At 39.3% G+C, this 23,396-nt stretch overlaps 1 protein-coding gene across 2 annotated transcripts in view; it reads left to right on the forward strand.

Annotated features, from left to right (window-relative positions):
* Positions 1 to 23,396, forward strand: part of col14a1.S (collagen, type XIV, alpha 1 S homeolog) — a 107,737-nt gene that overhangs the window by 56,903 nt on the left and 27,438 nt on the right. For both annotated transcript variants that reach the window (XM_041568000.1, XM_018223924.2), the window contains exons 23-36: positions 364 to 480; positions 3,862 to 4,008; positions 4,132 to 4,206; positions 4,454 to 4,593; positions 5,822 to 5,945; positions 6,209 to 6,352; positions 6,495 to 6,659; positions 10,118 to 10,156; positions 12,003 to 12,141; positions 13,726 to 13,868; positions 15,169 to 15,278; positions 16,726 to 16,884; positions 20,182 to 20,259; positions 23,256 to 23,342. In XM_041568000.1, the coding sequence (XP_041423934.1) occupies positions 364 to 480; positions 3,862 to 4,008; positions 4,132 to 4,206; positions 4,454 to 4,593; positions 5,822 to 5,945; positions 6,209 to 6,352; positions 6,495 to 6,659; positions 10,118 to 10,156; positions 12,003 to 12,141; positions 13,726 to 13,868; positions 15,169 to 15,278; positions 16,726 to 16,884; positions 20,182 to 20,259; positions 23,256 to 23,342 (1,667 nt within the window). The remainder of the gene's footprint in view (positions 1 to 363; positions 481 to 3,861; positions 4,009 to 4,131; positions 4,207 to 4,453; positions 4,594 to 5,821; positions 5,946 to 6,208; positions 6,353 to 6,494; positions 6,660 to 10,117; positions 10,157 to 12,002; positions 12,142 to 13,725; positions 13,869 to 15,168; positions 15,279 to 16,725; positions 16,885 to 20,181; positions 20,260 to 23,255; positions 23,343 to 23,396) is intronic.

Consider the following 23,396-nt stretch of genomic DNA (forward strand, 5'->3'; position numbering starts at 1 on the left):
ACAGCTCCCTAACACAAGATAACAGCTGCCTGGTAGATCTAAGAACAACACTCAATAGTTAAAACCCATGTCCCACTGAGACACATTCAGTTACATTGAGAAGGAAAAACAGCTGCCTGCCAGAAAGCATTTCTCTCCTAAAGTGCAGGCACAAGTCACATGACCAGGGGCAGCTGGGAAACTGACAATATGTCTAGCCCCATGTCAGATTTCAAAATTGAATATAAAAAAATCTGTTTGCTCTTTTGAGAAATGGATTTCAGTACAGAATTCTACTGGAGCAGCACTATTAACTGATGCGTTTTGAAAAAAACATGTTTTCCAATGACAGGATCCCTTTAATATTCTGTTCTTAATTAACAGTGTACTTGGGAGTGAAGGACCTGAATGCCTATCAGATAAGAATGAGAAGCCTGTGTGCCCAATGGCAGCTGCACAGCCACGCAATGGCCTACAGAATCATCATAGAGTCGCTCATGGGTATGTCTATAACTCTTCTCTGACGAGAAACAAAATGCTGGCTCGACCGTACCAAATAAAAAAAAGTTTGTAGAGCTGTAGTTATTCCAGGAGTCTGTGTAACCCCAAAAGTAATCACAAATATTGGTAGAAATTGGGATAAACAACTTTCAGGCAGTGATTTTCAAACTGCAAATTGACATGAATTTTAGCAGTGTAAAACACTATGGGGCAGATTTATTAAGGGTCAAATTCAAGGGAATTTTCGAAATTCAAAGTAATTTTTTGGATACTTCGACCATCTAATAGGATACTACGACTTCGAATTCGATTCAAAGTAAAATGTTTAGAAAATTCGACCATTCGATAATCGAAGTACTGTCTCTTTAAAAAAACTTCGCTTTCAATACTTCGCCATAATAAACCTGCCGAAGTGCTATGTCAGCCTATGGGGACCTTCTACAGCATTTTTGGAAGTCAAGGTAAAATCATTCGATCGATCGCTGAAATCCTTCGAATCGTTCGAATGGAACGATTTTACTTCGAGCGCAGGATACACAAATTGGATGATTGAATTTCGAAGTATTTTTAACTTCGAAATTCGACCCTTGATAAATCTGCCCCTACATGTTTCGGGTAAAACCCTTTATCAAGTGTACAGAGTGCAGGGTGTTATGGGAATAAATACCCTCTCCAATTGCCAGGAACCTCCCCAATTCACCTCGTAAAGTGACTGACAAACAAACTTTATACATAGTAGTACAAAATTTCGAAAAATAGTTTTATCTATTCATAGTACAGGCATGGGACCTGTTATCCAGAATGCTCAGGACCTGGGGTTTTCCGGATAACGGATCTTTCTGTAAATTGGATCTTCATACCTTGTCTACTAGAAAATCATGTCCGCTTTAAATAAACCCAATAGGCTGGTTTTGCTTCCAATAAGGATTAATTATATCTTAGTTGGGATCAAGTACAAGCTACTGTTTTATTATTACACAGAAAAAGGAAATCATTTTTAAAAATTTGGATTATTTGGATAAAATGTAGTCTATAAGAGACAGCCATTCCGTAATTTGGAGCTTTCTGGATATCAGATTTCCAGATATCCAAGTCCATGTTATGGTGTGTCCATGTGATCCATCCAGTGGTGTTATTTATGAGCCTTTTTTGTCCATAGCAGGGAAATTGCCTATTATTGGCTTATCCCTGGTAAATCATAAGTACTGCTAGTACATGACATGTAGCATTCAGTAGTCATTATTATATATATAACCAGTTTTAGGTGTAGCTCCTGTATCATCAGTAGTGTTTATTTAACACATTATTTACACTTTATTTATTTACTAACACGGCAGGAGTTCGGTGAAATCAATGCTACATGTCTAGCGTAACCTTTTGAGTAGGCTGTCGCTAGCAGTACTTATGATTTACCAGGGATAGGCCAATAATAGGCAATTTTCCTGCTATGGACAAAAAAGACTAGTGAAACGTCTTCATTGATTACTCAGCAAGTCCAGTTGTTTTTAGATTGACCAACAGGTGTAAATGATTTACGCTACATATTGAAATCAGACCAATGTCTGTATGGAGAACCAGTCCATTATTCTGAAGTATATCTAGAGATAAGGGAGCATTTACAAATGCCCCAGAAGTCAGTGACCCAAAATATAGTTCTTATATTCTGTCCATAGTATTTACCAGCGTTCTGTAGCGTGCACTATATGTTTAATGTACCAATGTAAGTGCTGTCAGCAGCAAGGCAGCCCTGTAATAACACCTGGTAAAGGCTAGGGGCATATGAGAGGCTGCCAACATAACACCCACCATCCTCCCCTTGTGGACTTTGCTTTAATTAGAGTAAATTGCAACTTTTTGTGCTTGATACAAGATGCCTATTTTTCACACTTTGGGCATCGTGCCCCAAACTTAGTAACCGGCGCCTATATTCACAATCCCAAGGCTTGTGTTATAAGAGAGCAAAGTGGGATGTTTAATAACTATTTGATATTCAGCTGTTAAAGCGGTGGTTCACCTTCACTTTTTACTATTTTCAACTTTCACATGGGGGGTCAATCATTGACCCCAGTAGTCAAAAATGATTGCTCTGTGAGGCTACAATTTTATTGTTGTTTTTTCCTATTCACATCCTCTCCTATTCATATATCAGTCTCTCATTCGCACTACCCCCCTGGTTGCTATGAAACTCCAAACTGGAGAGTTTCTGAACAAAAGTCAAATAATTAAAAACCTACAAATAACAAAAAACTAAGACCTGTTGCTGACTCTCTACATCATACTAAAAGTTAACTCAAAGGTGAACGATCCCCACAATGCTCTGCAAAATACGGATACTGATTTGGGGCACCAGTCTTGGTCCTGTTTTCTAGCTCCCATACTGCAGGCACCCAGTGTGTAAATGCCCTACAGTTTGTGGAAGTCTAGATTCCAAAAACCCTTCTCTCATTCCTTCCCTGCTCCTGCTCCCCATTTTATGTTGCCCTGTCTCATCCAAAAAAAAAATACCTTTTTTCTCACATCTTTCTCCTACTATAGAAATCTAAATCACTTCTAAAACATTTGGCCTTTAATAGTCTTCATTGTTAGATGTTGCTGGGATTTTTGCTGACTTGGGTTTGGCCAGTGCAAAGATTAAATGGAAACATTTCCATCTAAAACAAGTCTTTGGGCCCATGATAATGTACCAGACTGGTAGAGAAGGAAGGAGCAACTCAAGAATAATATTATCCAGTTGCACTGTGTTACTATGAATGTGAGTAAAACCCTAAATCTGTAGCCTCAAGCATAAAGTAATCCAAATTATATCACATGCTCTAAGTCATCTGGGGTTTGGTACAAAACCAACATTTTATATAGTTGAATTCCAGTTATATCTATGGGAGTACAAGTCCTACAAAGTTTGCTGAACCCCCTCTAAATGTATTGCTGAATTAAAACCTCTAGTAATTGAGAAACAATGGGTGAATATGTTCATGTGAAATTCAGGAACCCAGAGACCTCTTATGGTTAGTTCACACGAGGAGATTCGGGGAGATTTTGTCGCCTGGTGACTAATCGCCTCTTCTTCTGAGCGACTCTCTCCCCGAACTGCCTCAGTTGGTTTTCCCATAGGCTATGATGAAAAGTTGCCCGAAGTTGCCTCCAGGCTTTATACAGGTCATGGAACGTCAAGGTGACTTCTTATATCATCAGATGTTACAACAGGGGGTAGATTATTCATCATAATGCACATGTTTCAGTGAGTCATGTGTCAGAAATGACATTACCAAGCACTGATTATTACTACTGATGACATCACGAAGCACCATTTATAAGACTATAATTTAAAGGATAAAGATGGCTCTTGTGTATTACATGTTTCTAATTGCCTTTTTGTTGCAGATGGGTCAAAGCAGGAGGCTTCGCTTGGTGGAGGAACTTCCAGGCACTGCTTTCATGAGCTTTTCCCCAACACCAGGTATAGGATAACTGTATATGCACAGCTCCAGGAGGCTGAAGGACTGGGTGTGAGCATTGTGGAGACCACATGTAAGTAGATTTAGGGCATTCCCTTGAACTTTTGTTTGGAGATTTGACCTCTTGTAGAGTAAAAACTCTACATATATCTGAAATAGAATGGTTTTATATGGTTATTTCTTTCTCTTTCTTCAGTACCAGTACCAACTGCAGAGCCTACACTTCCACCAACTACTCCACCCCCTCCAACCATTCCTGTTGCCAGAGAAGGTACAGTATGGTGTTGAGACTCCCAGCTAGGGAATATAAAGCTTTACAAATGAACTAAAACACACCCTGTTATTTATGGACAGAGAACTGAGGAGTGATTAGGCATAGCTATGTTCTTCTTGGCACACTCAATACATATGGTAGTTATAAATCAGAATATCTGTAATGTTACTCCCACAGCAGCAGAACAAGTTATTGTCAATTATGGATGTAAAATGTTTCTTTCTAACAACCTATGTTGTACCAGTGTGCAAGGCTGCCAAGGCTGATCTGGTTTTCCTGGTGGACGGATCTTGGAGTATCGGAGATGACAATTTCAACAAGGTCATTAAATTCTTGTACAGCACTACTGGAGCCCTGGATGAGATCGGGCCTGAAGGTACCCAGGTAAGAACATTGTATTCACAGTTATAAGCAGATTACAGCCTACAGCCAAATATGACTTACTTACTCTAGAATGATAATATGGCTGCTTAAAGGAGAACTAAAGCTTAACTAAAGAAGAATCTAGAAATGTTGTACATTATATTTTGTGCTCCTGTACCAGCCCAAGGCAACCACAACCATTTAGCAGTAAAGATCTGTGTCTCCAAAGATGCCCCAGTAGCTCCCCATCTTCTTTTCTGCTGATTCACTGCACATGCTCTGTGCTGCTGTCACTCACTGAGCACTTGCATGCAGTACAGAAACCAGTACAACTAGCATCGGAATTTAATAATCAGCCATTTAATATGGCATTTTTAGCCATACTCATTTTAGGGTTTAGTTGTCTTTAATAATAAATCCAACTGATAGACTTACGACACATGGGAACACTAGACTCTAAATTAAATTATAAAACTACTGGCACACAGTTTTGGAGCTTAAGTCACAATATGAGCTCAAGCCATTCTTCTCCTCCTTCATCAAGAAGCCTACACTCCACACAGATACTATAAGTCAGTAGACAGGGTAATAACTCTCAGGCTTGAGAAGCCCACACACAAAGTCCCCACTCAGAGTTTCCCACCAAAATACAGGTATGGAACCTGTTATCCACAATGCTTGGTACCTGGAGTTTTCCAGATAATGGCTCCTTCTGTAATTTGGATCTTCACACCTTAAGTCTACTAGAAAATCATGAAAACATTAAATAAACCCAATAGACTGGTTTTGCTTCCAATAAGAATTGATTATATCTTGGTTTGAATCAAGCACAAGTTTTTTATGTTTTATTATTACAGAGAAAAAGAAAATAATTTTGAAAAATGTGTATTATTTAGATAAAATAGTGGATGAGGGCCTTTCTGTAATCTGGAGCTTTTTGGATAACAGTTTCTGGATAACGGATCACATACATGTACAGCAAATCTTACAAATATATACAGCTGTACACCTCACTTGTCTTAAAGGAGCTTATATTGAGATGAAAAGAGTCTTTGCCTTCTACTGGCCTAGAAAATCTAATTAGGAAGAGTCCATCAATACCATAGACTTCACTAGAACACAAGGGTCTTGGGAATGATGGGGCTGCAGGAAAAAGCTGGTCTGGTTATGGGTGCACTATGTGATTAATCAACAAATTCACACCTGTATGAATTAGAGCATGCATCTAGGTTTTACTTTCCTTCTGTAGGTTGGAATAGCCCAGTTCAGCGATGATGCAAGGACAGAATTTAAACTGAATTCCTATAAGAACAAAGATACCCTGCTGGATGCCATTCAGCGCATATCATACAAAGGGGGAAACACCAAAACAGGTAGAATATCATATTATCATCACGTTATATCTGTTGCTTCCTATGTGAAAAATAAATTATCCTCCCTCACTGATAAGTTGATGGGTACAACTATTTCCATGTGGTTCTGGGCAGGTTCTGTGTGAAGTGCATGTGTGGACTCACAAATTAAAGGGAATATTGGTGCCATTGGTCATTGGTGATCTCTAGCCCTGGGTGGGTCAGTGCACTCACTTAATGTTGCAGTGTTGTTAATGTAATAGTAATCCAGTGTCTCGCAACAGGCAGGGCCATAAAGCATGTCCGAGATGACCTGTTCACTTCTAATTCGGGAATGAGAAAGGGAGTTCCTAAAGTGCTGGTGGTGATAACAGATGGGCGCTCCCAAGATGATGTCAACAGCATTGCCAAAGAAATTCAACTGGACGGTAAGATCAGGGTTTTCAGGGTTTCACATCTTAGCAAGAGGCAAAAGACCAAATATCTCCTACCAAAGCGATAAAAGGCCACCATACAGAAATGCCCCTGATAAAAACACTAACAATGATCTTTACATTTAATGTATCACAGGTTTCAGTATTTTTGCCATCGGCGTGGCGGATGCAGACTATGCAGAGCTGGTTAATATAGGCAGCAAGCCCAGCGAGAGGCATGTGTTCTTTGTGGACGACTTTGACGCTTTTAAGAAGATTGAAGACGAACTGATCACTTTTGTGTGTGAAACAGCAACTGCCAGTGAGTGCAACTCCCCTTTTTTATTATTCTTTTAGGAATTATTGTGGGACTGAAGTACAGACGGGTCCACTGGGCTCAATTCCGTTTGCCATCTGCCCAACTGCCATGACATTCAGCAGATGATTCCCATTACAAATATACTGTGTTTATACAGTGGCAGGATCTGCATAGGATCTATCTTCTATCTCCATTTCATTCAACAGTGGAATGATGAAAGAGAAATTACAGTTCATACAGAATGCTGCTTCTCTGCATATTTGCATTTGTACATATAGATAATGGGGTTTGAGATCTGTAATCCAGAATGCTTGGGACCTAGGGTTTTGTGGATAATTGATTGCCTTGGCCGAAAAATGCAGCTGAAATACAGCAATAAAGAAACCCCCTTTTAATTATGACCACCGGGGGTCTATGTCTCTGGAAAAATGCAAAACTGAGGCTACACAGTGAGAAAACCTGGACCCAGGACTACTGCCTCCCTCCCTCCCTAATGGCCAGGGCCTGTGGGCCCCCAAACCCCTGCTGTGGGCACCTTTGCTGTACCAGGTCAGTGGCCCTGCCCCCTACTGGCTGAGAGCCACGGGCCCAGGAGGAAAAAAGAGGTACATGTCAGAGCACCCAGGGAGGGGGGTGAGGGTGACACTGTCCGACACTGTATAAACACCATATAAACATTCCTCTTTGCAACTTGTTGTAAGTGCAAATGTACCCACAGTGCTTGAATCGGGGTGGGATGCACAGGGATGCCCTCCTTCACATCTTTATTTCTGTGAAATAGTATCCGGATGTGCGGATGCAAGAGTTTTGCTACTCTCCACTTCTGCATGCAAATACAATCCAGAGTTAAAATATAATATAGTTAAATATATAGAAAATTAAAGGAGAGAAAGATTTGCTAAGTAAGAAGTAGAAAAGATGTGGAAAGATGTGAGAAAGGTTTATATTTTTTCCTAAGCAGAAGAACAGCAGAGCAGCATCTTTCTCTCTCCTGACAACTTCCTAGACTACTTGGTGGTCAGACTGATCAGAAACTGACCAGCAGGTGGCGCTGTTGGAACAAAATTCATTCATATTAACAGCACATGAATCCCTTAATATCTTGGAATAATAAGAAAATAAATTCTTAATTTTAATTGCAAAAATGTCTTAAAATAGCACCCTCGTCAATTTTGCATTGACTTATTTTAAAGGTTTACTGATCCTTTAAACAGATAAAGGAGGTGGAGGCATCAGAGAGGGTTTTATAGAAAAGGAGAGAAGTAGAAAACAGGGGAAAGTAAAAGAGGAAATGAAGGTATTAAACAGCAGCAGAATACAGAAATATGAAATATTCATGGGTAATATAGAATATGATGGGGTTGTGCTATGTTATGATACACAATACACAGAAAAGGTACTGTGTTTGCAGAAGCTGAATTGGCAGCCAATAAAAAGTCATCTGCACAAAAAGGAAACGGCAAAATGGCTTTGCTTGGTGAAACCAGAAAGTATTGGTGCGTGAGGCTTTTTATAACAAAGGGTGTGGCTTATAGTTGTGGGAGGAGCTTGTTTAGCGCCCTGCTGAATGCTCACCACACAGAGCATGCCTCCACTTTTTTTCACTCCAATTCAAGCACTGTGTACCCACCAAACCTTCTCTGATGATCCATGTGCAAAAACTCAAGGGAACCCAAAATTACCAACAGTGGGGACCTGGTTATTCCAGGGTTGTGTCCAAAGCCACAACAGACTTTAGGGGTCATTCATTACCCCTGTGGGCACAAGTCCAAGAGCAGTAAGGGGCAAAACAGTGTGTTCCATATGTTGCACTTTAGATAGAAATTGCTCTGAGTTTCTAAATGATCCCTTTCAAATGCTGAGAAGGTCCCACCTAGAAGAGAGGGTTGCAGGGTGTGAGTATAAAAGCCATTACTCACTCTTGATATATTTACTTATCCCACGTGGCACCTTCAGTAAGTTCCACAGCCGAGCAGAATGCTCCTACCATAGCATGCATTTCCTTTTATAAAGGCAAAGAGACTTGATCCATAGAATTGTAGCTGTGCAGCAGGAGCCGGGTCGGTGCTTGTAGAACCTTGCTGTATAAAATGAATTTGTTCTTCAGTGCCTCGGAGAAACCAGTTTGTGTTTATATTTCATTTCCCCTATGGAGATTTCCTAGACAGATGAGAATGCAGCTGAAACATCTAAGATCTACATTGCTTGGCACCAAATGGATCAGCACTGGGGAGATTTGTTTCACAGCCAAGAATTTGAAAATTGGTTTCTTCATTCGTTGGCCTCTGCTTTTCATGCACCCATGTGCCTATGAGCTTTCAGCATTTATTGTTGGAATGCATGATCTGTAGGAATTAAATGGAGATAAACATGTTCAGTACAATGATCAGTCAGCTCTAGTTCTGCAAGTATAAACATAATAGGGGAATTCAGAGGAACAGTGTTTAAAGGGATCCTGTCATCGGAAAACATGTTTTTTTTCAAAACACATCAGTTAATAGCGATACTCCAGCAGAATTCTGCACTGAAATCCATTTCTCAAAAGTGCAAACAGATTTTTTTATATTCAATTTTGAAATCTGACATGGGGCTAGACATTTTGTCAATTTCCCAGCTGCCCCCAGTCATGTGAATTGTGCCTGCACTTTAGGAGAGAAATGCTTTCTGGCAGGCTGCTGTTTTTCCTTCTCAAGGTAACTGAATATGTCTCAGTGGGACATGGGTTTTTACTATTGAGTGTTGTTCTTAGATCTACCAGGCAGCTGTTATCTTGTGTTCGGGAGCTGTTATCTGGTTACCTTTCCATTGTTATTTTGTTTGGCTGCTGGGGGGAAAAGGGGAGGGGGGTGATATCACTCTAACTTGTAGTGACTGAAGTGACTGAAGTTTATCAGAGCACAAATCACGTGACTTGGGGCAGCTGGGAAATTGACAAAATGTCTAGCCCCATGTCAGATTTCAAAATTGAATATATAAAAATCTGTTTGCTCTTTTGAGAAATGGATTTCAGTGTAAAATTCTGCTGGAGCAGCACTATTAACTGATTCATTTTGAATTTTTTTTTTCCCATGACAGTATCCCTTTAAGTTAGCAAATCCATTGAAATAGAAATTAACAGGCCCCAATGGATAAAACAGGGCTTGGGAGCCTGCAAGGAAAACTATACCCATAATAATGTAGGTCTCTATAAAAAAATATATTGCACAAAACAGCTGTAAAACCTCCTGCTTCATCTAAATAAACCATTTTCATAAAAATATCCTTTTTTTGCAGCATGTGCCATTTTAGAAAAATAGAAAATTGACATTAGTACTCGGGTGTTTCGTTTTCCTTTAACTTCTGTGCCATTGCATGAGAATTGCATAAATACAAAACTATTGTGCATTGGACAGATTTATAATGAAAAACAAAGGGACTGAGTAAACTATGGACATTATTTGAATTTCTTTATTTCTCCACAGCTTGCCCGTGGGTCTTCATCCAAGGAAACAGCGTATCAGGTAACACCACCATACTGTTTCCATAACTAAGTGCTCACAAAAAGAGCAGCTCACCTTTAACATCCAGTCTTTCTATTCTACCCAATATCCTTTTCATCTTTCAGTCTCTAATTCCTATAACTGCCTGCTTGCAAGGGTAAGTTGGAGCTGAGCAACTAAACAGAAAGTAACAGAAAGTCCAGTTGGGAGAGCTGACCAACTGCATATTCTCCACTCTACACACACACACTAAGGGGGTTATTTACTAAACTCTGAATGCAAAAATCACGAAACATTTGTGATTTTTTTTTAAATAAAATCTGACTTTTACAAAAATCACGAATTTTTCAGAATTTATTAAACCCCGAGGTTGGGAAAAGTCTGAATCTGAAAATCCGGCATCTCAGACCTGTCGAGGTTGCATATAAGTCAATAGCAGAAGTCCCTATGATTTTTTGATGTGCGCTGGGCTTTTGGCAATATCCTGAAGTTTTCTGAGTTTTCGGGCAATATTCTGAGTTTTTGTGTGAAAAATACGAAAAAAATTGAAAATCGGATGAAAATCCAAAATCTCAAATTTTTTCTTGCAAACAAAATTTTATGGGAGAGTGTATTAATAAATAAGCCCAAAAAACCTGTACGGCTTTGGTCTGAGTTTTTTTTCAGAAAATATTGAGATAAATTCGGACTTTGATAAATAACCCTCCTAATAGTTGATCCAGTGGTGACCCTCGACTTTATTTATCACTCCCCTTTGGTTTTTAGCCTGCATTGTTTATGGCATGAATGGACTAACTAAGCTTAATTAATTAAAGGGGAAGTAAAGTCTAAAATAGAAAAAGTCTATAAATGGTGTATTTTGTATACTAAACATAAACACAAACTTAATCAAACAATTGATTTTTGCTTTCAAAGTTGGCCACCGGGGGTCACCATCTTGTAACTTTGTTATCATCTTTGCAAGACCAAGACTGTGCACATGCTCAGTGTGGTCTGGGCTGCTTAGGGATCGTCATAAATTATCAAAACAGCACAAGTCAAATAATATCTGCCAGAAGCTGATACAACAAGACTGATTAATAATCAGAATATACAGACTGCACTGGGTCCTGTGTTTGTAATGTAATCTAATGTGGATTTTATAGTTTTTGTATTGTTTAATACAAACTTTCTCTAACTCTGCAGAAACAGTGACTGCAGCAAAATAATTCCCAGTTAGAATCCCAGTTTATCTGTTTAAATCTGGCTCCATGATCTTTGTCCCTGCAGCTGGAGTTGAAAACAGTAAAGGGGATGTAAAGGCAAAAATAAAATCCAATACAAATCTCTACACAGTTGCCAACTGCTCTACAGGGAAACAAACAAAGCTGCTTGAGTTCTGCATGGCTGGGAAGTAAGACGAGGGCTCCCCCTGCTGTTCATAAGTATGATTGTTTCCCTGCACAGCAGTTAGGGACCGTCTGACAATTCCTATCCACAGCAGTAAATGAAGGGAGGATTTCACTGCATACAGTCAGGTTTCTTAAAAAAACGGTACACATTTTTTAATTAAAGTAAATTGGTTTCTTTTTCATTAAAGAAAGTAAAAATGGGATTTTATTTTTTTTTACACATTTTTTAATTAAAGTATATGGGAGATAGATTTCTTTTTCATTAATGAAAGTAAAAATGGGATTTTATTTTTTTACCTTTACATGCCTTTTAACACAGATAACACATTAGCAGCAGAAGGTTTTGCAATGGAATTTTCCAGGTAGACATACTATAGATTTGTGGCAGCTGCATATTCAATGTCATTGATTGTATGTGTATCTAGGCATAGCCCAGTAAATATGTTTAATATGTTACTGAAATGTATTCCCTACAGGCTTTAAAATGATGGAAATGTTTGACCTGGTGCAGAAAGAATATGCGGATATGGAAGGCGTCTCGATGGAACCAGGGACCTTCAATAATTTCCCTTGCTACAGACTGCACAAGGATGCCTTGCTGTCTCAGCCGACTAAGTAGGTGCATGTGCCCTTGGTTTGAGCCTTCAGCACTGTCCAGAGTTTCAGATTAGAGACTCCATTTAGACAATTAACATTTAGCCTGTAGTTGATGCGTTGATATAAGGCATCTCTTACTGGTATTTTCCTGCCTTGAACTCCATGAAGACAAATTCAGACCTTGGAAGGCCTACGATGGCAAGCTGCTTCAGTTCACTATGGAATCTGGTTCCTGCGGGCATTACCTAACTTAGGACTTAACGTTTAAAGTTAACTTTTAGTATGTTATATATAGGCTAATTCTAAGCAGCGTTTCAATTGGCCTTCATTTTTTCTTTTTTATAGTTTTTGAATCATTTTCCGCCTTCTTTCAACTCTTTCCAGCTTTCAAATGTGGGTCACTGACCCCCATCTAAAAAACAAAAGCCTCTATAAGACTCCAAATGAATTGTCATTGCTACTTTTTATTACTCTATTTAGGACTCTCCTATTCATATTCCAGTCTCGTATTCATATCAATGCATGGTTGCTAGGGGAATTTGGAAAATTCAAAAACCATAAATAATAAAAAATTATAACCGGTGGCAAATTGTCTCAGAATATCACTCTCTAAGTCATACTAAAAGTTAATTTAAAGGAGAACTATCAGCCTTGCTTACACGCTAAAGAAGACCCAGGTATTTACCTGTATATAGTCTCAGATTAACAAGACAAGAAGGTTTATTGTCATCTCTGCTGCATACATAACATACACAACGAGACAAAATTACAAAGGAAAGTTGGCAAAATGATGGTGATGGTGCCAGATGCCAGTTAGTAATGCATGGTGTGCTCCACAACTATGAAAACAGCAGCAGTTACATAAGTATCACGGTTACAGTCTCTACATAAGTATCAGTCTCATGTGTAAGCACATAACGTAAAAAAACACCAAGACACATTTAACTTTAAATTTGCAAAGTCTTTATTAAGAAATAACTTACCGAAACTCTGCTTTCACTCCTCTTCAGAAAAGGCGATCCAGCGATTCATCGTGCGGAGCTCGGTTTCTCTTCCCTGCCTTCCTTATAGGAGATAGCCAGGGAGGAGAAATTGAACGCTGCATGATGAATTGTCGCCCTGTCGCCTTTTCTAAAGAGGAGCGCAAGCGGAGTCTCGGGAAGTTATTTCTTAATAAAGACTTAGCAATTTAAAAGTTTAATTTGTCTTTGTGGTTTTTTTCGTTCTATACTAACAAATTTTATTACATTTTAAAAAAAAATGTATGTTACTGGTTCTTTAAGTAAGGAAATGTATAGCATGTCGTGATAATAACTGTTGGTGCCTGTAAATGATGGTTTAGTCTATAGAGCAGTTAAATGTGTATCTCTGTATATAAATACACATACACAGCAGCTTATGGCTGGAAGGCAGGTGTAGGCGGATGTGATTTAGACTTTAGTCAACTGAAACTGAGCCAGAATGTGTCTACTTATTATACTTATTTTACCTAAAGGCACATATTCTGGTTCTGGCACCAGTTACTGTGGGAATCTGTCTCTCCTGTTACTTTATATTTCCAAACACATACAAAAAATTTAACAATTTCCTTTATTCATTCAGATATATCCACCCGGAAGGTCTCCCCTCAGACTACACAGTGTCCTTCCTCTTCCGCATCCTTCCTGACACCCCCAAAGAACCATTCGCTCTGTGGGAGATCCTGAACAAAGAATATGAGCCTCTGGTCGGGGTTATAGTGGACAGTAGGTTCTACATTCTATTTATTCTCTATATTATAAAAAATAATTTTTCTTATATTTTTCCATCTATGGGGCAAATTCACTAAGATGCGAAGTTGCGCCAGGCGCAACTTCGCCGCACTTCGCCAGGCGTAGTTTCGCCAGGGCTCCGCAAATTCACTAAAATCCGAAGTTGCGCACAGGGGTAGCGTAAGGTTGCGAAGTTGCGCTAGCGTTGATTCGCTATATAAAGCGAAGTTACGCTAGCGAAGGCTAATTTGCATACGGCGCGAAATTCAAATTTCTATGGAGGAACATGTATCTGCACTACAAATGCCTAGAAAACCTTCAAATCTGCAAATAAAAATTTTATTTTGACCTACACATGTGCCCACTGTCTAGGTAAGTTGCCATGAGTCAGGAAATGTAGGGGGGAGGAAGGGGAGCCCCAAAAATTTTTCGATCTTTTTCAGCCTATCAGCCATCATGTAGAAAACACGCCAGCGTTTTTTTGGGACTTAGAAAAAAAATGGACTTTTTTTATAACAATCCCTATCTACTCTATTGCGCTTCGCTAGGTCTGAGGTGGCGAAGGAAGTCTAGCGTAAAAGGTAGCGTTCAGTACACTGCGCAAGTTAGTGAATTTGCGTAGTTTCGTCGCTAGCGAAACTTCGCCTGGCGTAAGGTTGCGAAGTAACACTAGCGAAACTACGCCAGCGTTCGTTAGTGAATTTGCGCAGTAGCGAAAATGCCAAACGCTAGCGAATTAACGCTAGCGTTCGGCGCTTCGCATCTTAGTGAATTTGCCCCTATAAATCTAACAGATAATGGTTTTGCTTTATATTTACTATGTCCCCTACCGCTCCCTGTAATCAGCTGAGTTTATTTCAATGGACATAACGGCCTCTGTATAAACAACCCCCCCCCTTTGTTGTGGTTTACAAATAAACAGAAGCCCATTTTGTGTGACATGAGTGTGCATTCAATCACTGCTGTTGCCTTTTTAACTTTTGACCCTAACGCTTCCAGAATATTCCTATTTTGGGTGCCAGAATGACACAGTTGCATTGTAGATGAGGTTGAAAAAAGACACATATTCATTAAGTTCAGCCTTCAGTTTAAATGAATCCTTGCCAAATGGTCAGCAATTCATCAGCTTGATGGGTAAGAAAAATTTCATGGTGGTTGCAAAATGAGTAACAGGGAAGTAAATTAGACATAGGAAGGCTGTGCCAAGGATTCTGGGAGTTGTAGTTTGGCACATAGTGGAAGCTGAGTGCTTGAGAGAGAGGGTAAGTATTCACGTGGAACTTTGTTTCTACAGATGGTGGCAAAACATTGACGTACTTTAACTACGATTACAAGGGGCAGTTCCAAACCATCACGTTCGAAGGGCCCGAAGTCAGGAAAATATTCTACGGCAGTTTCCACAAGGTCAGTTCCCTGGAATGATCTCAGTGGCAGTTATTCACTGCAAGCAGTTCATTGTGACTTTTATTTAAAGTTTTCTCTTTGTATATGTCTAATGCAGTTGAATGTATAATTATATTCCTTTACCTCTAGAAGCTTTTACTGACCCATCTCTTAGATTAGGTCTTCCCTAATATTTCTTTATTCTGAAGCCATTGATCCAAAACCTTCTTTATCGCATCTCACAGCTATATATTACCCTTAAAGAGTTTTTTTATAGGAATTCCATATGGGAAGGAACAGAGACTAGGGGTCGGAGGATTTTTTATTTTTGTAAAATGCAGGAGGAAACTGAAAAACTGTCAATCAAACTAATAGCAAAAGCAGATATTTAAGGGATTGTTCAACTTTGAGTTTGATGTTATGAGCGATAGTCAGGAAACAACTTGGTTTTTGAGTTATTTAGCTTTTTATTCAGCAGCTCACCAGTTTGCAATTTCAGCAATCTTTTTTCTAGGGTCCAAATTACTCTAGCATTGATTTGAATAAGAGACTGGAATATGAATAGGAAGCGATTTGATAAGAAAGATTAGTAATAAATGGTAGCGATAACAATACATTTGTAGCTTTACAGAGCACTTATTTTTTTTAGAAGGGGTCAGTGACCCCCATTTGAAAGCTGTGAAGTCAGAAGTGAAAAGCAAATAATTGAAAAAAAAATGTAATATTGAAGCCCAATTGAAACGCTGCTTAGAACTTACCATTCTATAAAAGTTAACTTAAAGGGCAAGTAAAGGCAAAAAAGTAAAATCCAATTTTTAATTTCTTTAATGAAAAAGAAACCTATCTCCAATATACTTTAATTAAAAAATGTGTATTTTTTATAAGAAACCTGACTGTATGCAGTGAAATTCTCCCTTCATTTACTGCTGTGGATAGGAATTGTCAGATGGTCCCTAACTGCTGAGCAGGGAAACAATCATACTTATGAACAGCAGGGGGAGCCCCCGCCTTACTTCCCAGCCATGCAGAACTCAAGCAGCTTTGTTTATGACGATCCCTAAGCAGCCCAGACCACACTGAGCATGTGCACAGTCTTAGTCTTGCAAAGATGTATAACAAAGTTACAAGATGGTGACCCCCTGTAGCCAACTTTGAAAGCATAAATTATTTGTTTGATTAGGCTTGTGGTGCAGTAAGTTCATGTTTATATTTAGTATGCAAAATACAGCATTTCTAGCCTTATTCTATTTTAGACTTTACATGCGCTTTAAAGGTGAAACAACCCTTTAAAAGTAGGTAGATTGGGACATGACCAGTTGAATGTGGCCAGTAGTGGGATACTTTGGGGACCTTTATCAATGAATCCTTTCTTTTGCAATAGTTATATTAGTTATAAAAGTTATAAGTGTTATATTTGCAACAAAAGAATCTCAATATAACCTGAAATGATAAATGTTATGGCACGCAGGTCCACATTGTCATCACCAAAACCACTTCCCGACTGATTATTGACTGCAAGCAAGTGGCCGAGAAGCCAATAAACGCAGCGGGGAACATCACCACCGACGGGCTGGAAGTCCTGGGAAGAATGGTCAGGTCAAGGGGACCAAAGGACAACTCCGCACCAGTAAGTCCATTTTATTCTCTCAACCTCCCAAGATGCCAGAGCACAATTTGCTTTTCATTCGGAAGTCCACTCAGGAAATTCTTATGGGCCCAAGTGATTATCTTTCAGGGAGAAAACAAATGCCATTTTCTCATTTCTATTATATAAAGTAGGTTTTTATAAATACAAACGCATCATAAATATGGGGAATGGGGTTGATCAATGCAACTGAAAGGTGCTAGTTTGGACGCTATTGATAATAATATACTTGCACCCATACACCCATACATGCTATTTGCAGCAAGTGTGCACGGACACTAGTGAACCCTAAACTCAACAACTCCCTAGACACATGGAGCCCATTCCATTATTAGGTAAATGGAGGTCGAGCACATGGCAAATGCAGTAAAAATACGAGAGATGCACCGAATCCAGGATTCGGTTCGGGATTCGGCCAGGAGTCTGTCCTGGCCGTTTTTAGCAGGATTCGGATTTGGCCAAATCCTTCTGCCGGCCAAACCGAATCCGAATCCTAATTTGCATATGCAAATTAGGGGGGAGGGAAATTGTGTGACTTTGTCAGAAAACAAGGAAGTGAAAAATGTTTTCCTCTTCCCACCCCTAATTTGCATATGCAAATTAAGATTCGGATTCGGTTTGACCGAATTCGGAAAGGGTTTGACCGAATCCAAAATAGTGGATTTGGGGGATCCCTAAATAATACCCCCTACTCCAATTGCCCAAAATGTGTCAGTCCCATGTGCAGTTACTACTTCTTCCCCATATAAAGAATAGGTCTCCATGTTAAAGGAAAATGATACCCCCAAAATCAATACTTAAACAACAGATATAATGGCGGCCCTTATTTTTTAAAATGGCAATTTTTTATTTATGATCACCCAATGGCACATACTACTAGAAAAGTATATTATTAGGAAAATGGTTTATATAAAGGAAAAAGAAGGAAAGTATCCCCTTTCAATAGAATGAAACACCCAGGGCAGATCTTGGATCCTTGCTAACTCCCAGTTTCTATTTGGGTGACTAAAAAAGAGGGGTAATGCTTGTCCCCTGTTGCTATTTCTGTATTGGGCTTGACACTTAAATAAAATAGCTCCTTCTGTAAAATATCCTATAAAGTGCAAGTGCTTAAATGAAATAAAATAATTAATTAACCTCTGTTGAGGCTTTTAAACAATTAATTCATATTTTTAAAGTGATTCTGTGCTGAAATAATATGTGAATAAATAAATGAAGTTGATTTCAAATTAATTACTATATACAATCATTTATAATTCATTACCAGTTCTTGTTTCATTTGTGAATAATAAGGAGTTGATAATTAATTGATATTCCAATACTAAAGTGTTAGAGTGCCAAAAAAAAAGGGATGATAAATGATCTAATTGATCAATTTTAATAAAAAAGGATTTAATAGCTCTGATTTCGTGAGAAAGTAGGAAAAGGAAATGAAGATGGGTGGAGAAGTCCCGTGTAATCGAACTGATCATTTGGTTGACTGCGGGACCCCACAAGGAGGAAAAAGTCAGTGCTTCTGGGACTGTGGTCTCAATTATAACCATATCTAACTGTAGTTGAGAACTACCTTTCTGAAAAACCACAAATCCCAGGACACTTATAGTGAAAACAGACAATAAGAATAAAGTTAAGATCTCCCTAGTCAGAGCTAAAAAGAAGGAGCAACTATATCACTTCCCAAGAAGAATAATTAAAAGAACTCCCCTAAGGTTTTAGCTAAAATGGTATGAACCGTTTGTATAAAAGTAAGAAGCCGACGCGCGTTTCGCAAACTGCTTTTTCAAAAGCTGTGTGTGCTGCCGAACATTTATAATCTTCCCAAGGTGCGCACAACTGCGCACTGCTACGTCCCGTGTTTGCCCCACTGTGGTCATACGAAGACACACCCGTCCTGCCATGTCATATACAACGATCTAAAATCTCGTGAGAATTGCGGACTTAAGTCTCCAGTTCTCCTATATACGATTATTGTACTTGTTTTTAAAGGGGGATTTATCTATTTATCTATTTATTTACTTAAACAACAGATAGTTTATATCAAATTAAGTGGCAAATTAAAGAATCGTATCAATCTTGAATATATATTTAAGTAAATCTTGCCCTTTTACATCTCTTGCCTTGAACCACCATTTTGTGATGGTCTGTGTGCTGCCTCGCCTAACATGTGACCTAACAAGTATGGTTTGTCTGGTATGTTTGTGTGCACCGTGAATCATACGATCCCAGGGGGCGGCCTTTATTGTTTAAAATGGCAATTTTCTATTTATGATCACCCAATGGCACATACTACTAGAAAGTATATTGATATGAAAATGGTTTATTTATAGTGATGGGCGAATTTATTCGCCAGGTGTGAGTTTGCGGCGAATTTGTGCGATTCGCCGCCACCGTATAAATTTGCGAAACGCCCGTGAAAATTTGCCCGAAAAACGAGACGCCGGTGCCATTTTGGCGCAAATTCACCCATCACTATTTATTTACATGAAGCAGGCTTTTACATTTTTTATAGAGACCTACATTGCTTGAGGGGTATAGTTTTCCTTTAAACCCAGGGTTGTGTGCACCTAATGCTTCATCAGTTCTACTCTCACAGATTGAATCTTCCAGCTAAGGGACCTCTCTCTCCCACTAGGGGCCCAGTAAAGATTTAATGTTAAAACAAAAGGCAGCCTGTGCTGTTTGTGCTTTCTAAAATAATATTCATATCACTCCATTCCAGAAGCAGGCAGCAAGTGCCGCTCAACAAGGGGCCGTGTCATTAAAGGCTTCATCGTGTGGCACTTGCTAAACTGCTGAGAATTATTGGGTCATTAAACCACCCACTTGCCCTTTTCTGAAAAAAAAATGTTTTTGTTTTGCACCAAGCTAAGAAAATGAAAGATCGTATGTCTATGGCTACCATAAGTTTCTTGGCTGATCTAAATTTTGGGGACCTGTTATCCAGAATACTCGAGACTTTCCAAATAATGGATCTTTCTGTAATTTAGAACTTCATACCTTAATTCTACTAATATAAGATTTAAACATTTAAACCCAGTAGAATTGTTTTGCCTCCAATAAGGATTAATTATATCTCAGTTGGGATCAAGTACAAGCTACTGTTTTATTATTACAGAGAAAACGGAAATCATTTTTAAAAATGTGGATTATTTGGATAAAATGAAGACTGTGGCTGATGGCTTTTGCATAATTTGGTGCTTCCTGGATTACAGGTTTCCGGATAACGGATCCCACCTATAATACTTATTAATTGTTATTTTTTTTCCCCTCTCATTTCAGTTCCAGCTACAAATGTTTGATATCGTTTGTACAACCTCCTGGGCAGCCCGTGACAAATGCTGTGAATTGCCAGCAATGGTAGGGATCGTATGTTGTGTATTTCTATTGGTTTAAATAGATCCCCCCAAAGTTTGCAGAACAATTGCTCAGAGCAGTTACTATTTGAATATCGGGGATACACCATATAAGGATCCTCACACAAAAGCCGGACCTCTGGCTGCCGCATTCAGACTGTTCCGCAGTTTATCTAGGGCTCCCTGGTAACTATAACTATAAGTGACAAAATTCAGTTCCGGAGTTTGAGCTGCAAAGAGTTCAATGATGCTCTCAGCACTAGTAATGCACCCACCTTGGGAGCAAAGAAAAAGCACTGGGAGCTTTCTCAGCTCATCACTGCACCCACATGTCACCCATCAATGCCCAATGCTGGCAGCGCTACCTTCATAATAAGCAGTGTCTCCTTATGCTTGATTCTGGGGGTGCAAAGAGCTGCACCTTTATTTTTAACAGGCAACTTTTTATTGATTTTGTTTAAACAAGGAGTGAACTGGAAGAAGAGGAAGACGAAGGAGGGGATGGAGAGTGCATGGAAGTTTCTTAGGTGACTGTTGCTGGAGATTCCAGCCATGGGTTCCATATTTTCTATAACTTTTGTGGGCATCCTCTGGCCAAGTATGTTAGTCTATAAAGTTCCATTTGAGAGTAAACCAGCTTTATCCATTGGCTGAGAGTAGGGGGTGAAGGCCCCATCCAGTGTTTTGTGTGAAACAACAGCTTTCATAAGTGATCTGGATGCAATCGTGGGTAGTAAGGAGTCCACCTGGCCCAAGAGGCATGTGATTGGGTCTAGAACTTGGGGTAAAGAAAGTTTGTCTGATAAGAATCTCATGACTTATTGCCAAAATCTCTGGATGTCTGGGCAGTTCCAATGTAGGTGGATAAAGTCAGCTTCAGGTTCTTTGCAGCTAAGGCATCTGGAGTGTAGATACAGTTTCTTAGGTATTAAATAGGTTTGGTGTATAATTTGAAATTGAATTAGTGTATCTCTCGTGCTTATCAATGGGGCATAGAGATTTTCCTCCACCTCCTCCCCAGTCTTCTGGCTCCAGGTGTAGACCACTTGCTTCCCACTTAAGTTGAACTCTGGGTCTAGGATCATACTTTCGGGATGTGTGTGCTGCATACGTTTTGGAAAGAATTTTCAGCTTATCTGGGGCAGAAATGATGGTCTCCTCTGCAGTGTATTGTATGGGGTGGGTACCTTTCTGAAATTGTAGGTGATAGAGGTGTTTAATTGTATGTAACTGAACAGATCCACAAGGGCAGGTAGTTGTTGGAATTGCTCATGGGTTTTTAGTGATCTCGCATATAGTAAAAGAGACACAAACTACAGGTAAGGGAATAAAATGCAAACACATGGCACTGTGTGCCCATTATTTTCCTTTCTCACCCTGCCCTGCACCCACCTAATCTAGTGGGTTCAAACTGATGCATCAGTGACTGGGATTGGTGTTGAGCCCGGCAGAGAGTGAGAAACACATTGCTCTTGGAAGGCAGTCAAATGTTAAATAAACCTTGTAATAAAACCCTGACCGACACTCATTTTAGCAGCATGGAGGCTCCTGTTGAAATCGCCACATGTATTTTCTCATTATGACAGCAGGATTAGATAGAATTACATGAGAATCATTTGATTGCAAGCTCTGTGGAGCAGGGGCTTACTCTGCTTTATGTAATCGCCATATTAGAACACAAATTAGAACCCATAATAGGAACAAAGCTAAAATGACAGATATTTTATGTGTCACCTTTATATGCAGAACTATATAGAAGGTAATGAGTTCCTGTCGTATGGAGCTTGCAGTCTAATTCTGTTGCAGGGAACCCCATATAAAATACAGTGTGTGTTTGCCTTATTACCTTCATGTTTGTTGCAGTTTAGAGGCGGTTTCTCATTTTTAGGGTCAGTTAGATATTGTTCAGACTTTTTCATGGATATTAACTGTTTCCCTAAGAACATTTAAATGAAAAGGCCATTGCTGCCTGTAAAAACCTTGCAGAAAAACCAAATAAAAAGCTACAAAAGGTTTATTCTGTAGGTGCCGTGACCCATGAATCTGTTTTGGGAATTACTTACCCCTCTACGTTTCATTGTATGAAGAGCCGTCGTGCTGTTGATATTTGCCAGTTCCAATATACACAGAGGCCCAGCTGCATTTACTTTCTTTCCATTTGGCTTCTGTTTCATGTCAGTGAGCAATGAGCCAAGTAAATGCACTCCAATGCAGGTATATGTGAATCCTAACATACCACTATATCCTCTGTCAAAGAGTTTGCAGTTGCCTTCACACACCAAAAGGGATCCCCAAATTCACTGCATGGGAGAATGTCATGGTCAGGCTCTGGGGAGTGTAAAGAAAATTCCTTCTCCTGACCTGTAAAAACACCACATTTGTGCTATTCTACATTTCATGCTTTATCCCCCGGCATATATCAATAAACATTTCAGCAATGTATACTAATATTTTATAAAAAGGTGGTATAGTCTCATATTAAACGCATGAAATAAGTACAGTAACCCCTCAGTGACTTCTAATATCCTCATCATTTACAGTAGGGGGTACATTATCCCTTATAATACATGAGTGATACTCAGAGTTCCCTGTATAACTCAGCCTGCAGCCTTGTGCCTTTATATGGTCACAGAACAACCCCTCAGTGACTTCTAATATCCTTATCATTTACAGTAGGGGGTACATTATCCCTTATAATATATGAGTGATACTCAGAGATCCCTGTATAACTCAGCCTGCAGCCTTGTGCCTTTATATGGTCACAGAACAACCCCTCAGTGACTTCTTATATCCTTATCATTTACAGTAGGGGGTACATTATCCCTTATAATACATGAGTGATACTCAGAGTTCCCTATATAACTCAACCTGCAGCCTTGTGCCTTTATATGGTCACAGAACCCCTCAGTGACTGTTGTGGCCTAAATTGTCCTATTAACAACCCCTTAAGTAATTTATCAAGAGCATATAAAAAGCATAAATAGTGATCTTTTTTTTCAGAGAGATGAAGCGACCTGCCCATCCCTCCCAAACACTTGCTCTTGCGCACAAGACAGCAAAGGAGTCCCCGGACCACCAGGACCACCGGTAAGTGACTCCCATCATACATTCTGACACAGGAATTGGCTTTGTGTTTGTCTG

This window comes from Xenopus laevis, chromosome 6S (assembly GCF_017654675.1).
Source record: "Xenopus laevis strain J_2021 chromosome 6S, Xenopus_laevis_v10.1, whole genome shotgun sequence".
In the NCBI taxonomy this organism is placed as follows: domain Eukaryota; kingdom Metazoa; phylum Chordata; class Amphibia; order Anura; family Pipidae; genus Xenopus; species Xenopus laevis.